The sequence below is a fragment of the Eptesicus fuscus genome, chromosome 22, assembly GCF_027574615.1.
Source record: "Eptesicus fuscus isolate TK198812 chromosome 22, DD_ASM_mEF_20220401, whole genome shotgun sequence".
Classification (NCBI taxonomy): Eukaryota; Metazoa; Chordata; class Mammalia; order Chiroptera; family Vespertilionidae; genus Eptesicus; species Eptesicus fuscus.
Genome location: NC_072494.1, coordinates 30392774 through 30407458, shown reverse-complemented (window position 1 = coordinate 30407458; position 14685 = coordinate 30392774). Strand labels below are relative to the sequence as shown.

Here is a 14685-nt window from a genome sequence, read left to right as displayed (position 1 = left end):
GGTAGACACACATAATAAGTATAGGTACATTTGACATTAAACTGCTATACAATTAAATAGTAGTAACAGCTTCTAAAGTAAAATCCAATCATAGACTAGAATGGTGATTTCCCTCACCATTTTGACCATAGTGGTAAAAAGAAGCCATTAGTATTATATAAATAAACCCTTCTTTCTAAAGAAAAAAAATGCTCTAATTGCCCCTGAAAGTTCATTCATTCATCAATTCCGTGACTGTTTACTGAGTGCCTCCACCTTGTCGGGCAATGTCCTTCTGACGGGGTGGGGGGGAGGGGAGGGCTTATAATCTGATAGATAGAGCACCTGAATTAATCTGAAAAATAATCATATTACTTTTAAATCCTAGAATACATATACTTATATGTGAACAGAGGGTTAAATTTCTTATATGGGAAGAGAGGGTTAAGTTTCATTTCTTAGGCCGTTGCACCTGCTTACCTCCTTTGATCACGAACAAAGTGATTGAGGAGGTGACTCAACTGTGGACAATGGACAATGTACCCAGCAAGCAAGCAGACCATTAAGCATGGTCAGGCCAACCCCATAAAGAGTCAAGACATCATCTCATCGCCTGATGACCAAGAACAATAGCTGAACTCTGCAGACCTCTGGGACTCCATGTAGCTGCATTTCGGCCTCACCCTAGCCATTCCCCTTTACAATCCTGTCCCCTGCACCTTGCTGCAAGACAAGCTCCCTGTCTTCTTGGCTGGCTGGCCTTCTCAATAAACGCCTGATATGATTCAACCCTGCCTGCGTTATTGGACACTGCAACAGGCAGCCCGAGCCCACCTGGGGGTTTCCCAGAAACACTACACACCAGAGATAGAGAAGTAAGCAACCCTCATGGAGGTTATTCAAGTGGGGAAGATAGTAAATGAGTGAAAATTCAACTGGCGATAAGTGTTAGGAAGAAAGAATAAGAGCACAGAGAGGGTCAAGATGTTCAGAGAGCCCTGGCCAGTACGGCTCAGTTGTTGAGTGTCGTCCAATGCACCAAAGGTCAGTGGGAAAAAGCAAACAAACAAAGGGGACATCTGTAATACTTTCAACATAAAGATAATTTATTTTTATTTATTTCAGAGAGGAAAGGAGAGGGAGAGGAGAGAGAGAGAGAGAGAGAGAGAGAGAGAGAGAGAGAGAGAGAGAGAGAGAAACATCAATGATGAGAGAGAATCATTGATTAGCTACCTCCTGCACACCCCCTACTGTGGATTGAGTCCACAACCTGGGCTTGTGCCCTTGACTGGAATCGAACCTGGGACCCTTCAGTCCACAGGCCAATGCTCTATCGACTGAGCCAAAGCAGGTAGGGCCATAAAGATAAATTTAAAAAAAATAATAATAATCTACTGGCTCCAGTGACAAAAAGATTAAGGAGATAAATTAGAAGACTTTTGCAGTTGTCCAGACAAAGGAGTTTGATGACATGTGACTATGGTACATTGATGAGAGGTGGATACATTCAGTAAAAAAAAAATTGAAAGTCAAGCTAACAGGACACTCTGATGCACTGGATTTTAGGGAAAGAAAGAGGATGACTTAGAGAATGAAAAGAGGAATCCAGAAAAAAATTTTAGAAAGTCCCAAAACCCACAACTAAATATTACCAAGGTTCTTCCTTCCAGTATGATCAATGCACTAATAATTTTCCAGCCAACGCAATTACAGAAGCTCCCTAAGATAATCTGTAAGCTTTCAGTCTTGAAATTATTCCAAATGCAAAACAAGTAAGACATTTTCTTAACTAATTTACTGAACTGAATTATGATTAAGCTTCAAGTATGTAAGTTCCCAAGTCTACTTGTAAAATATTTTTAATATTCTTGGAAATAACTTGTCAAAATCATCTAATAGCAAAGTCCCAAGAGATTTTCTTTACCATTAATATCTTTTCCTCGTCACTCCTTCCATATTATAGATTTTGTTACTATCTAGAAAAGAATTTGCAAATCTCTCTGATATTTGAAATAGTCTTTAAGTATGCAAGACTTTATATTGTAATAAAAAATGCTTTCGAGTACATTATTTTCTACTTTTATCCTCTCAAAGTACACCAATAATTTAGTATAATTTAGCCTCTTTTTGATAACTGAGAATCATATTAGGATCACTTATTATACCATACTACACTACAAATTCAATAATTTCCTTAGACTCTCATGATGCAAAGGGCTCAGCTAGTTTTTTCTCTGGATTCCCCTATACTGCTATGCTTCAATTGTTGAGATACTCTGAAATATTAGGCTAGTTTCTTTGTTGTTCTGGTCACTATTTATTTTGTCTCAACTTTGTGGCCAATCCCCACTTCCAATTCTCCCTGAGGTTCCAGAGCATAATCTCTTCATCTCTGCTCAGAAGAACCAAGGGTGTTTCTAGAAGAAACTAAATAATTGCATAGCATGTGAAAAACAAAAATGTGTTCTGTACATAAAACTATCTGAAGTAAAGAATTTGTGTTTTATGACACCTATTTTCACAGAGCTTGGAATTTTCTTACATACTTCCAGCTTGGTTCTTAGAAAAGGTTTAATTAGATTCACTAGTTATTCATTAAGTACTTATTATGTGTAAAGTACTGCACAATACTGGTTTAATTTGCCAAATATATAAACACTGGCTAAGTGTGGCATTACCAAACATAAAAATGCTTGCATATTTCAGTTGCCCATTTCTGAGAAAATGAAGTATGTGAACCTAGTAGCATATAGCAGGGAAATACTATAATGTAGTGCTGACTTGATAAGAGGCTGTGATACTTTTTCCTACACACTAAATTATTCCTAATGCTTGGGATTCAATCCCAATTCACCTTCTTTTATCAAACCCATACTCATTCTCTATATGTATACCAAATATCTTTTCTTCTAAAGTTTTTCTGGATTCACAGAAATTTGATGTACTCACTTTTCCTACTATGAATTCTCAAAATAGTCCCTCTTAGTTAATAATTTCTCTACTGCTAATTTACATACCTCATATAACAGTGACTTGTAAATAAAAATAACAGTGATACTATAGATGATGATAGTGGTGATCATGACAAACATGATGACAAAGGTAGCAGGCACTGTGCTGAGTGCCTCACAGGTGGTACTTCATTTAATCCCCACAACAACCCTACGAGGGGAGTACCTATTACTCTCATTTGAAAAATGAGGAAACTTTGAGAGTTTAAATAACTTGCCCAATTCACATAACTACAAAGTAGAGGAGCTGAGAATATGGCAGGTGCTTGATAGGTATTTATTGAACATTGTACTGTTTAGATGGGAGAAGGAGGGTAGAGATTAGAAGGTTTACAGAATCAACACTTTAATGCTTATGCGTACTCGAGCTCAGATTGAAATAAATGGTTTAGGGAATAAAGAGTCAGAGGAACGCTCCCTGACTTTACCTGCTGTAATTGGTTTTGTTTTGCCTTTCTATATAATAAAGAATCAGTTTGATCAGGCTATTACTGTGGTGGTGGGGGGGGGGGGGGAAGCTCATTACTTACCTGTCTTATAAAGAAGTCTCCATGAATTAGAGAAACAATTCCAAAGTTTGTGTACTTAAAAATATGATCCATCAACCACATCATTTGAGCAACAACCTAAAATATTTAAAAACAAGAAATAATTAAATGTTGTCTATAGTCTAGACAACTGTCTTAGTGTTGAGAGTACTTTCTTTTGAATGTACCATGGAGTATGAAATAAATCCAGTAAACAATCCTACTTGTAAATATAAATTAATATTGCCCTTACTTATTAGGCAATAAGTAAAGATTATAATAAATATTTTCTGCTCTGTATTTCTCAATTACTCCTTTATGAAAGAAGATTTTAAAATTCTTAATATTTCAAATTGTTCAATAATATCAGATCATAAAAAATGTTTAGTATAACTAATCAGAAAAAACAAAATTACTCTGAACAGAAAAAGGAACCTAAGACAAACTAACTGAAATCTTTTTACAAAGAAAACTTTCTTTTGTCCACATTATTGGTGAATTTCAAATTATCTATGTCTGGTTAATACAGTTATCATCTATGTCAAACTGGAGTTAGAGTAATAATGTTAGGCTTACGTATATGGACCATTTGAATCATTCTTTGAGATTCAAAACTAATTAAGGACACTGAATAATCACCATAAGTGTAATTATCATATCAGTAAGAATAAAAATAGTAATTGGGGGTTTTTGATACAAAGCCAAATAAACTAATTTTTACAAAATTTTAACATTATGAATTTAGGAGATAGGCAATAAATATTACTAGAAGTACAAACATACCTATACAGTGATATTTTTTTTTTAACAATTCAAGATTCTGAATTGAAGAAAGGACTGAATTTATTCCATATTCCAGCAAGATAATACCTCTGCTTTTCAGATAAACAAGAAAAATAGACTCCACAATAATAAAACATATTTTCCTTGACTCTCACCTCATTTTCTGACCCCTGACCTACTGAATCAAAATCTCTAGGATCTAAGCACCCGTCTTATTCATGCCTTGGTATTTGGCCAAGACTTTCCCTAAAGAACAAGGCCCTTGTTTCATTACTTTGCCTTTTTAAATTCTCCTTCAAGGTCAAGTTTATGTCCTCTTCCCTCCACAGAGTTTTCTATATCCATCCAGTACATTGTGAGCTCACCTGCCACTGAATATTTCTCACTGTGCAATTATGTATTGCTTGCTATACCCTCCCTCCACCTACCACTGGCCTGTTAACTCCTTTAAGAGTAGGAGAGTGTCTCATAGGATGGTATTCTATATTTATAGTCACTGACCATGAATATGAAGTACTCAATAAATTCCTACTAATTTGTTTATTTACTATTAGGCCAAATATTGGCTCTATTAACTTTATATACTTTCTATTTATTTAGTTTTCTATGAATAGAACCTCGTTAACTTCTCCTAAGGTGATAATTCCTTTCATGCTAAAGACAATTTATTTTAAACCCATCCAGTATATAGATCTATTTTAGTTATCAATAGAAGCAATGTAAATCAATAGTTCACACAGAGCCTTAGCAACATTAAATAAAATGAGTCTGATATTTTCCTTTCAATATGCTTTACAAATGAAATCCAAAATAGTATTTGCCTTATTTTCCTTTGGCTAAAGATCCCCAAATTCACTGACCAACTTTATTCTTCTATCATAAGGAATACTGCTTTTTATGTGTGTATTTCTCAAACTGGCAATTTACCATTTCACCTAAAACAGCCCCCAATTTTAACCATGTTAACTTTGTTAACAAAACAGCTTTATAGAGATATAATTCACATTATTCCCGGTTTTTTAATTTTTTTAAAGTCTCTAAATTCCTCTTCTGGAGTAACTCAGAATTACATATTTGTTCTTTTAAGTTCTTCTAAACTTTCAGGAAAAATATACATATTAAAGTCTATGTTCCAAACCATAAGGTACTTGAATTGGTTCTGTTAACCTCCCCTTTCTGCTGTCTACTTCTGCCATCAGGATGGCTTACCAGCCCTTTGTCCTGGAGGCACATCATCAGAGTACACACATCTCCTGTTGCCTGATGATTCACCAGCATTACTGCTTCATCTTCCATAACTGCTTTAATATCGTCCCCCCATTCCATCACTGTAAGAATAAACCAGCTGTCATTTTAAAGATTTTTACATTACTAGAAACCTTATATTAGAAAAACTGGTATATATTAATAATGATACAACACTTAGCTAAAACTTCTGCAACTTCAGAACTTTATTTCCTATAAAAATCAGGACATTGATATAACATTTTGCAGAGCTCCCAAACATCCATTAAAATATAAAATGGTCAGACTCTTTGATCTAGAACTTCTACTTCTTAAAATTTATCCTACAGAAACATTTGTCCACATAGGCAAAGAGATATGCATAAAGGATGTTTATGGCAACTTATATGTTCACTAATAGAAGAATGGATAGGAAAATTATGACATAATGGAAGAGTATAAATCCATTAAAAGAATGGAGGGTATTTCTATACACTAACCCAAAAAGGACTTGTTATCAAGTAAACAGAGAAAAATCATAAAACAGTGTATATAGTACGATTACATATTTTTAAATAAGAAATAACATTTATATGTTATAAATACATTGAAAAAAGCCTAAGGGAATGAATCCCAAACTATTCATACTGATCATTATTAGGAAGTGAGTCCCAGAGCCCTTCAAATTCTGCTTTAGAATAATATATGCAAATATTACAAAAACATGTTAAGTATTTTCATTTTAAAATAAGAAAATAAAGATGTTACATTTTTAAAAAATCTCCAGATAAAAAGTCATTGAGCCAAAACCTATGTGTACACTCTAAGGAAAAACAGTGGTATCTCCATGAGGTTACGCCTCATTTTATAGTAAATTTACTTCACAGAAAAAAATAAAATTGAACACCAGTTTCAAACATTAGTATCCTACAAAGAAACTTGCGACATGAGTTATCAGAGGCTGATTATACATTAGTATTCGCTCATCTCACTCACTGCTATACGGAAAGAAGTCGAGCCACCTGTAGGTCATCGTTCTGGATAAAAGAGGGATGAGGGAACCTGGAGCCCCCATGCTTCACCTCCTCCAGCCTCCCTCCCGCCCCACTCACGCTTCACTGTCACTCCAATACAACTAAGCTCCTCATAACAGAGTGGAGCTCTTCAGAAGAGCTCATTAGAAAGGGGTTCTACTAATTTTTTCTTTCTACTAAAAATATTTTATTTAAGCAAGGCATCCATTCATTTCAGATCTTTAAAATTTTTAATTAAGGAAATTTTCGGCTGGGTTGAACATACAGGAGGGGGGGGAAGTAGGTGTACAGTTGTTTGTAAAGAAAATAATACAATAATTAATAAATAACAATACAAGAATAAACTCTTTGTTTTACATGCTCACATCTGTAAACCTACTTTTGCCCCTACCATGTATATTAAGTTGTGACTAGCTTTCCCGTTGCAGGAAAAATCCTGCAATAGGATTTCCTGCTGCACTCTACCCCGCCTCCGCCCCGCCCTTGTCACCCGCCTCGCCTTCTCCTCCAGCCCACCCGAGTTTCCCTTCTCCCCCTGCCCCGCCTCCGCTCCGCCCTTGTCCTCCCCCTCCCCCCCCCCCCGGCTTGCTTGCTTCTTCGAAGCTTTACTCCCTTCTGCAGCTCTTGGCTTCTTTGGACGCTGTCTTGATATGCAAATTAGCCGCCATCTTTGTTGGGGTAATTTGCATACTCATCCTGATTGGTTGGTGGGCGTGGCTTGACTGGTGGGCGTGGCTTAGGTGTAGCGAAGGTGCGGTCAATTTGCATATTTGTCTATTATTAGATTAGATTCCCACTTGCAAAGTGAGGTATTCCAATCACTCTATTTATTACTAATACTCAAATAGCTTACACTATGTGGGAAATTTTTTTCTTTTTATTATTTATTTATTTATAATCCTCACTTGAGGATATTTTTTTTCATTGATTTCTAGAGTGGAAGGGAGGGAGGGGGAGGAGGAAGAGGAGAGAGAGAGAGAGAGAGAGAGAGAGAGAGAGAGAGAGAGATCAATGTGAGAGAGACACATTGATTGGTTGCCTCTCTCAGGAGCCCTTACCGGGTCTAGGGAACCTGCAATGGGAATTGAACCCTCAACCCTTTGGTCCACAGGCCGATGCTCTAACCACTGAGCACACTGGCTAGGCAATTTTTAAAATGAATGCGGTATGGACACTGCATCTCGGGATGTTCAGTAATCCGTGCGGAAGGAGGCAGAGTAGAGGTAGAACAGTGGGAGGGCCCAGGCTCCTGCACCACGCAGCAGCACTAACTTCCCTCCACAGAGCCCATGCTTTCCCAAGTTCCCTATTCAGTCTGGCTGACCTGCTAACTTTACTGAAACATATTTAAACAGCTACTACATCAGACATTGCTGGGGGAATATAAATTGGAGCAATAATTTTGGCAATATATCAAAACAAAGAAATGTGAAAAATCTTTTTTACCCAGCAATTTCATTCTAGGGATTCATCTTACAGAGATACTTACTCATGCAAAATGACACGTACCTAAGGCTACAGCAGCATTGTTTTTAAGAGCAAAGATAAAAACAACTAGGAAGGGAGACTAACTAAAATGTATAGAAATTGAAAGAATGGTGGTTTCCAGGAGGGAGAAATGGGAAGTTGTTGTTTAAGGAGTATAGAGTTTTGATTTTGCAATATTAAAAATTTCTGGAGTTTGGTTATATAATAATGTGAATATATCTAACAATACTGAACCATACACCTAAAAATGGTTAAGATGGTACGTTTTATGCTATATGTATTTATCACAATTTAAAATAAAAAAGGAAGACTAGTTAAGTAAATTATAGTATATCTGTACAATGGGATATTATGCAATTATAACATTTGTATAATGATATAGAATAGCATACTATAATAAAAAGCAAAGTATAGAATAGTGTGTGAAGAATGCCATCAATTGGGTTTTTTAAAAGGACTGAGGAGAATTCATTTACTAAATGAAAAATCACCACATCCTGCCTCTATTGACAACCCCTCAATGGAAACACACACACACACACACACACACACACACACACACACACACCATTCTTTTATTAATTCATTCCTCATTCAGTAAATCAGCATCAGGCAATGTTAAGTGTCATGGGTTTAAAATAAATAAGAACAAAAGTATTATTCTAATAGCAGTTAAAACGCTCCAGAAAAGTCTGGATAAAACAGGGATGAGGAAACCTGGAGCCCACCTGCTTCACCTCCTCCAGCCGCCCTCCCTCCTCAATCACTCTTCACTGTCACTCCACTACAACTAAGCTCCTCATAATAGAGTGGAGCTCAAGAAAAGTCCAGCCGGTTCTATAAATATTGAGCTGTGTGGAAAGTCTTCTGGTCCCACATCTATATAAATAGATATTTCATAACCAAATATTTCTTTAATGCAATCTCTGCTACATAAATGGAAAACACTAGAGCCCTGGCCAGTGTGGCTTGGTTGCTTGGAGCGTTGTCTCGTGCACTGAAAGGTCTCAGGTTCCACTCCGTCAGGGCACTTACCCAGGTTTCCGGTTCGGTCTCTGATCAGGATGCATGCAGGAGGCAATCAGTTGATGCTTGTCTCTCCCATAGATGTTTTTCTCTCTCTCTTTCTCTCTCCCCTTTCCTCTCTCTCTAAAATCAAATTTTAAAAAATGCTTTTTAAAAAAAGAAAGAAAATACTAGTTACCTAGGGGAAGCATGTATGTAAATATAACTGCAAATGAAAATGCTTTTTACATAAACTGTATCTTACCTGTTTGCTTTTATATAAAGTATGTTGGTTTAAATCTCAAAATATAAATTAAATTTAGAACCCTCTGTACTGGGTTGAATAGTGTCTCCCCATAATTTACATCTGTCCTAAATCTGTGAATTTGGCCTTATTTAGGAACAAGGTCTTTGCAGATGTAATCAAGTTAAGATGAGGTCCTACTGGATTCGGGTGGGTACTACTAACCCTAAGTCCAATATGACTATTGTCCTTAAAAGAAGAGGGAAATTTGGACACAGAGATATAGAAGAAGAATAACATGTAACAATGGAGGCAGAGATTAGAGTGATGTGTCTACAAGCCAAGGATTGTGGATAACCACCAGAAGGAAGCAAGAGGCAAGGAAGGATCTTCCTAGAGAGCCTTCAAAGAGAGCATGGCCTGCCAACACCTTCACTTCAGACTTCTAATCTCCAGAATTATGAGAGAATAAATTTCTGTTGTTTTAAGCCACTCAGTCTGTGGTGCTCTGCTATGGCAGGTCTCTGAACCTAATATGCCCCACCCACCTCAACCCCACTCATCCTTTCTCTTTCTTTTCCATTCCATTCCCCCACAAATTATCGGGTTGTGTGTTTTTTAATCAAATATAGAAAAAGAACTGTATTATACTTAAGACATCTAGGACATTTTAAGAAACATCTAACATTATGTATTATAAATGGTTCTCAATGTTCATCTCTATAATACTTTCAAAGTAAAAATCATCGAGTTAATCTACTACACATATTTTATCGCTCAGCCATAACTTAGCCATAATGTATTTTCAAAATAAATGTCAATTTACTAAGACTCACATGGCATACTAAATCAAACAAGTGAAGGTACTGGATCAACTTTTTATTAAGAAATTCTGATGTAGCAAAAAGTCATGTTTAATTTTGTAATAATTTAAATATTATTCAACAATAAACTTAATATCCAATATATATGGTATTCTTCTTCTACTATACTTTTACCATATTATTATATACTTCAAAGATGACTGTTAGAGAGTTATATGACTAACAAAATCAAGATAAAATGCTTACAGAGAAAAAAAAACATTTATTTTACGTATAAAGTAGCTATGTTCCTCAGAGCATATCCTGCTATCCCAGAACCAGTAAGTATAATAATGGAGCCAATATCTTCACCAAGGAATAGAATTATTTGCATGTTAAGAATTGAAGCTATGGATGCCTGCCAGTTCTTGCATTGAACTTGATTAGAAGAATAAAAATATTTTAACACACTGTTCTGTGAAATGAATTCTCAAAAAATAATTGGGTCATGTCCACTAGTTCCAAAGGGAATAAAGGAAACTGAATAAAAACTGGAAGAGAAGTTTGCTAGTTGTAACAGAAATTTCAAAATTCTTGTTAAAAACCAAGGCCAAAGATGATCACCTACTACTACTACTACTGCTACTAAACACACACACACACACACACACACACACACACACACACACACACACTAAATCTTCCCCCAAATTTATAAACTAGAATTAGTCAGGACATTTTACATCTCAAAAAGAAAATTTTAAAAATAACAATTCATCACAAATTCCTTAAAAACAGTGAGGCTAAAGCCATTATACTGACCCACAAGACAGAATTAATGTGGAGAAGAAAGGTTTCTTAATACATGACCATTATAACTTACCTTTCAAAGTTCAAAAAAAAAAATTATGCCCGCAAGCTGATGCCACAAACTATTTTCCCACCCTGTACCTCGGTTTTCTCATTTATGAAACATTAATAATATCATTAATGCTACTCAAAACATTGTGAAAATAAGTTAGACATAATTGATAGAATCAAGAGATCCTGGTTAATTGGATTACATGAGAGTTGAAGTCACTTTTGAAATGACTATTAATTAAAAGTCATATGCCTACTGTGTCACGTATGATCAGGTATTCTAATATGAATAGTAAAGATTAAAGAACAAAATAGCACATGTAAGAATCTCACATAGCTCAAAAACTGTGGCTTTCAGCAGCCTACATGGAGGCAGATTGGACTGGATTCATCCAAAGTTAGAGGTTAGTAGAGCAAATGGGGCAAGATAAAAAGAGAATGAGAACATAATTAAAGGTGGCCATGAGAAGTAGCTTAAGATACTAATTAATGGAGGGGAGACTGGTGAGGAAAGGAGCCAAGCAAGGGAGTTATTAACTAAAAGAAAACGAAGGGAGGACTATTATAATAGAGGTATTTGATGCTATCCCCTATTTCCACCCTTACCCATCCTATTCAAACTCCCAGAAACAAGGCCCAGACATTTTGAAAAAGCCTGCTGGGTGAATAGGATGTATACTTGTAAATAAGAACCGCTGGAATTGGATGAGCTTTGCTTTATTTTTTGTTTTTTTAAACAATTATACGAAACATACTAGGAAATCATGATCAGTGCCTCTTTTTTGGCACTTAAAAATTTAAGAGGTTTAACTTAAGGAGGCAAGGTTCAAGGTGTAGCATTTGAAAGGGTTGCTTAACTAAAAGAAGTATATATATATATAATTAAATACTGATAATCTTAATAGAGAACATTTATACAATATTTACTACGTGCCAGGCATTTATAATTACTAACAGAAAATAATTTACATTATTATCTTATTTAATCTTCACAAAATTCCAAGTGTACAGATACCATTATACCCAATTTACAATCGAAGAAAATGAGACACAAAAGAGTAAGCAGTGTTTTCAATTATGCAGATAGGAAGTAGGGGAACTAAGATTCAAAACCACTGTATCATGCTGTCACTGCTGGCCTGCTACAGGTCAGAGAACCCTGAAGATAGTAACTTGGATAAGTTGCTCACAGAGCCCCTGCAGCTGCCCATGATTATGCTAGGAAGTGAGATAGACAAGCCAAGTCCCAAAGTCCTCAACAAATAAGGTTGGTGGACAGCAGCAATAAAGAGGGATACTGATGCATACTGCCCAATAATTAAGTGTTTTTTGCACGACAGCTGAATAATAACCAGGTCTAAAGAGGCAATGGGTATCTAAGGGGAAAAAAATCAACATTTTCTTTGGGCGCAGGATGCAGGTATCTTTAATTAACATGCTCAATACAGAATCAGCTCCTTACCCTAGCCTTCTCCATCTCAGCAAAGGGCACCATCACTCACCCAGTCAACTGAAGACAAAACCTAAGACCACCTGTGATTCCTCCTTTTCCTTAGTTCTCCACACTCGATCCATCTTTAAATCATGTGGTGGTCTCTGCCTCCAAAACCCCTCCTGCATCCTCTATCCTTCTCTACTCTCAACCAACCACTAACTCCTTGTTGTACTTCTGCAGTGACCTCCTAACTAGTCTTCTTGCTTCCACTCTAGCCATCTGCTTAAAAGAAAGCTTCAGAAAAGAGTTTCCAATTCAAAATACTAATAAAATCAAAATCATCACTGGCATGCATGAGTTAAAGAAGAGCAGCAAAGTCAAAGGTACTAATTAGTAACTAACTGTTTTGTTTTTTATTTTTTAAAAAAGAACCAACATATTAAAACAAACTCAGAGATCAGATTGGTGGTTATTAGAAGGGAAGTGGGTGGGTATTGGACAAAAAGGGTAAAGGGGATCAATTATACAGTGACAGATAATAACTAGACTTTTGGGGGTGATCAGTTTGTAGTGTATACAGATATTGAATTATAATGTTGTGAACCTGAACATCTTATATAATAAACAAACAAATAAGTAAAATAAACTTCCACTGTTTTCAAAAGGGGAGCTATTGATATCTTGAGAAAAGCAATTGCTCCTGCAGTCATTAGAACTACAAAACTTTAAGCACCCAGCCAACAGTTTCTGTTACAATCCCCAAAACCCTACACATTTCCAAACACCCCACCCCCATCTCCATCCCATTTAAGAACCACTAAGTTAGAGAGCTCAAGATGAGTTAGGTCAATATAGGCCTGTGGTAAAATCAGAGTGAGGTTAAATAATAAATGAGAATAGTACAGACAACATGAGGCCTAAGCAAAAACGTGCTTATTGGAAACAGATCCTTCCCTCTAATGCCCACCCCTCACCCATTCAGCCCCAGGATATGGCAGCCAGAAGTTTGGAAGAGTCTTCTCTAGAAAATCTGACCAGCTCTAGAGAAAAGATCTAAAAATACTGACATCTAGGGCTCTCCAATGAAATATTCCAATCAGATTACCCTACAACTAGGCACCAGATTTCTACATATCTATATATATAAAAGACCAGCGACTGGAACGGCAGAATGACTGGAACAACCGAATGACCAGTGGCTATGGCACACACTGTGGCAGCCAACCAGCCTGATCTGGGCCCTGACTGGCCCTCCGCCCCCTGCCAGCCTGGCCCCTGATTGGCCCCCAACTCCCCGATCGGGGGGCAGGGCTGGCCAGCCAACTGCCTGCGGCCCCTCCCCCCGGCTGGTGTGGCCTGATGGGTCCCCATGGGGGTGCGGGGGGGGGCCGGACCCCACCCGTGCACGAATTTGTGCATCAAGACTCTAGTTATCTTATAAACCACAGAAAGCCAGCAGGGGAAGGAACTAACATTATGTGGTATGGAGGGTTGGGCTGGGCTGTGGGGATGAGGGAGAGTTGTTTTTTATTAAAGGGGGGGTATTTTTGTAAAAGATAAGAATGTCTTTAGTATCTTTATATCCTGGAAGTCAAGAGCAAAGATAAAAGGAGATAGTAGTTAGTGAAGTGAAGCAAGAGAGATGGGATCTTAGCTTTGGATAACTATAGATGGATGAGGGTACAGAAACTGGGGGAGGGAATAAAAAAAGGGGGGAGAGTCTCCAGGTCACAGTCCCAGGCCACCAACCAAATCCAAGGCAAAGTGGGCAATGAGAGGAGTTAAAAACTGACCTAGGAAAGAGAAGAGTTCAGGAAATGATCATGAACATATATATACTGAGTGGAACTAAGCTAGACAAAGTTGGGGGTGTCCCTTAAAATGAAAGAGCAGAAAGCAGACATAAGCATTCACACCAACCAAATGCCCAAGAGGTCTTAAGCAAATAAATTCATAGTTGGAGCTAATATAGCCTCTGCTTTGAGGCTTGACCATATTCCCAAACTTTGAAATCTAGGCTAGTAAAGGAAGAAAGTACTAAGAATACAATCAAATGAGAAACTAACTGTATGACATAGTAGTACATTTTCCTATTTTGAAGAGCTTTCATTCATATTCTCTCAATTGCTGTAGCAGCTCTATAAGGCACACATGCCAGATATCAGTCTTACTTAGAGCTGAGGATAGAGACGATATTGTACAAGCTAATACTGTAAGTAAGCACTATAAACCTGACTGAAATCCTGGTCTGTTGACCCCTGAAACCAAAGCATAGATAGCTCCTGTCTAAG

General features: G+C 37.0%; 1 protein-coding gene across 3 annotated transcripts in view; it reads right to left on the bottom strand.

Moving 5' to 3' along the window:
• The window catches only part of LPGAT1 (lysophosphatidylglycerol acyltransferase 1), a 72071-nt gene that overhangs the window by 22112 nt on the left and 35274 nt on the right, over positions 1 to 14685 (bottom strand). For all 3 annotated transcript variants that reach the window (XM_054711391.1, XM_054711390.1, XM_054711392.1), the window contains exons 3-4: positions 5510 to 5628; positions 3521 to 3616 (exon numbers count right to left, since the gene is read on the bottom strand). In XM_054711391.1, coding sequence (XP_054567366.1) covers positions 3521 to 3616; positions 5510 to 5628 — 215 coding nt within the window. The remainder of the gene's footprint in view (positions 1 to 3520; positions 3617 to 5509; positions 5629 to 14685) is intronic.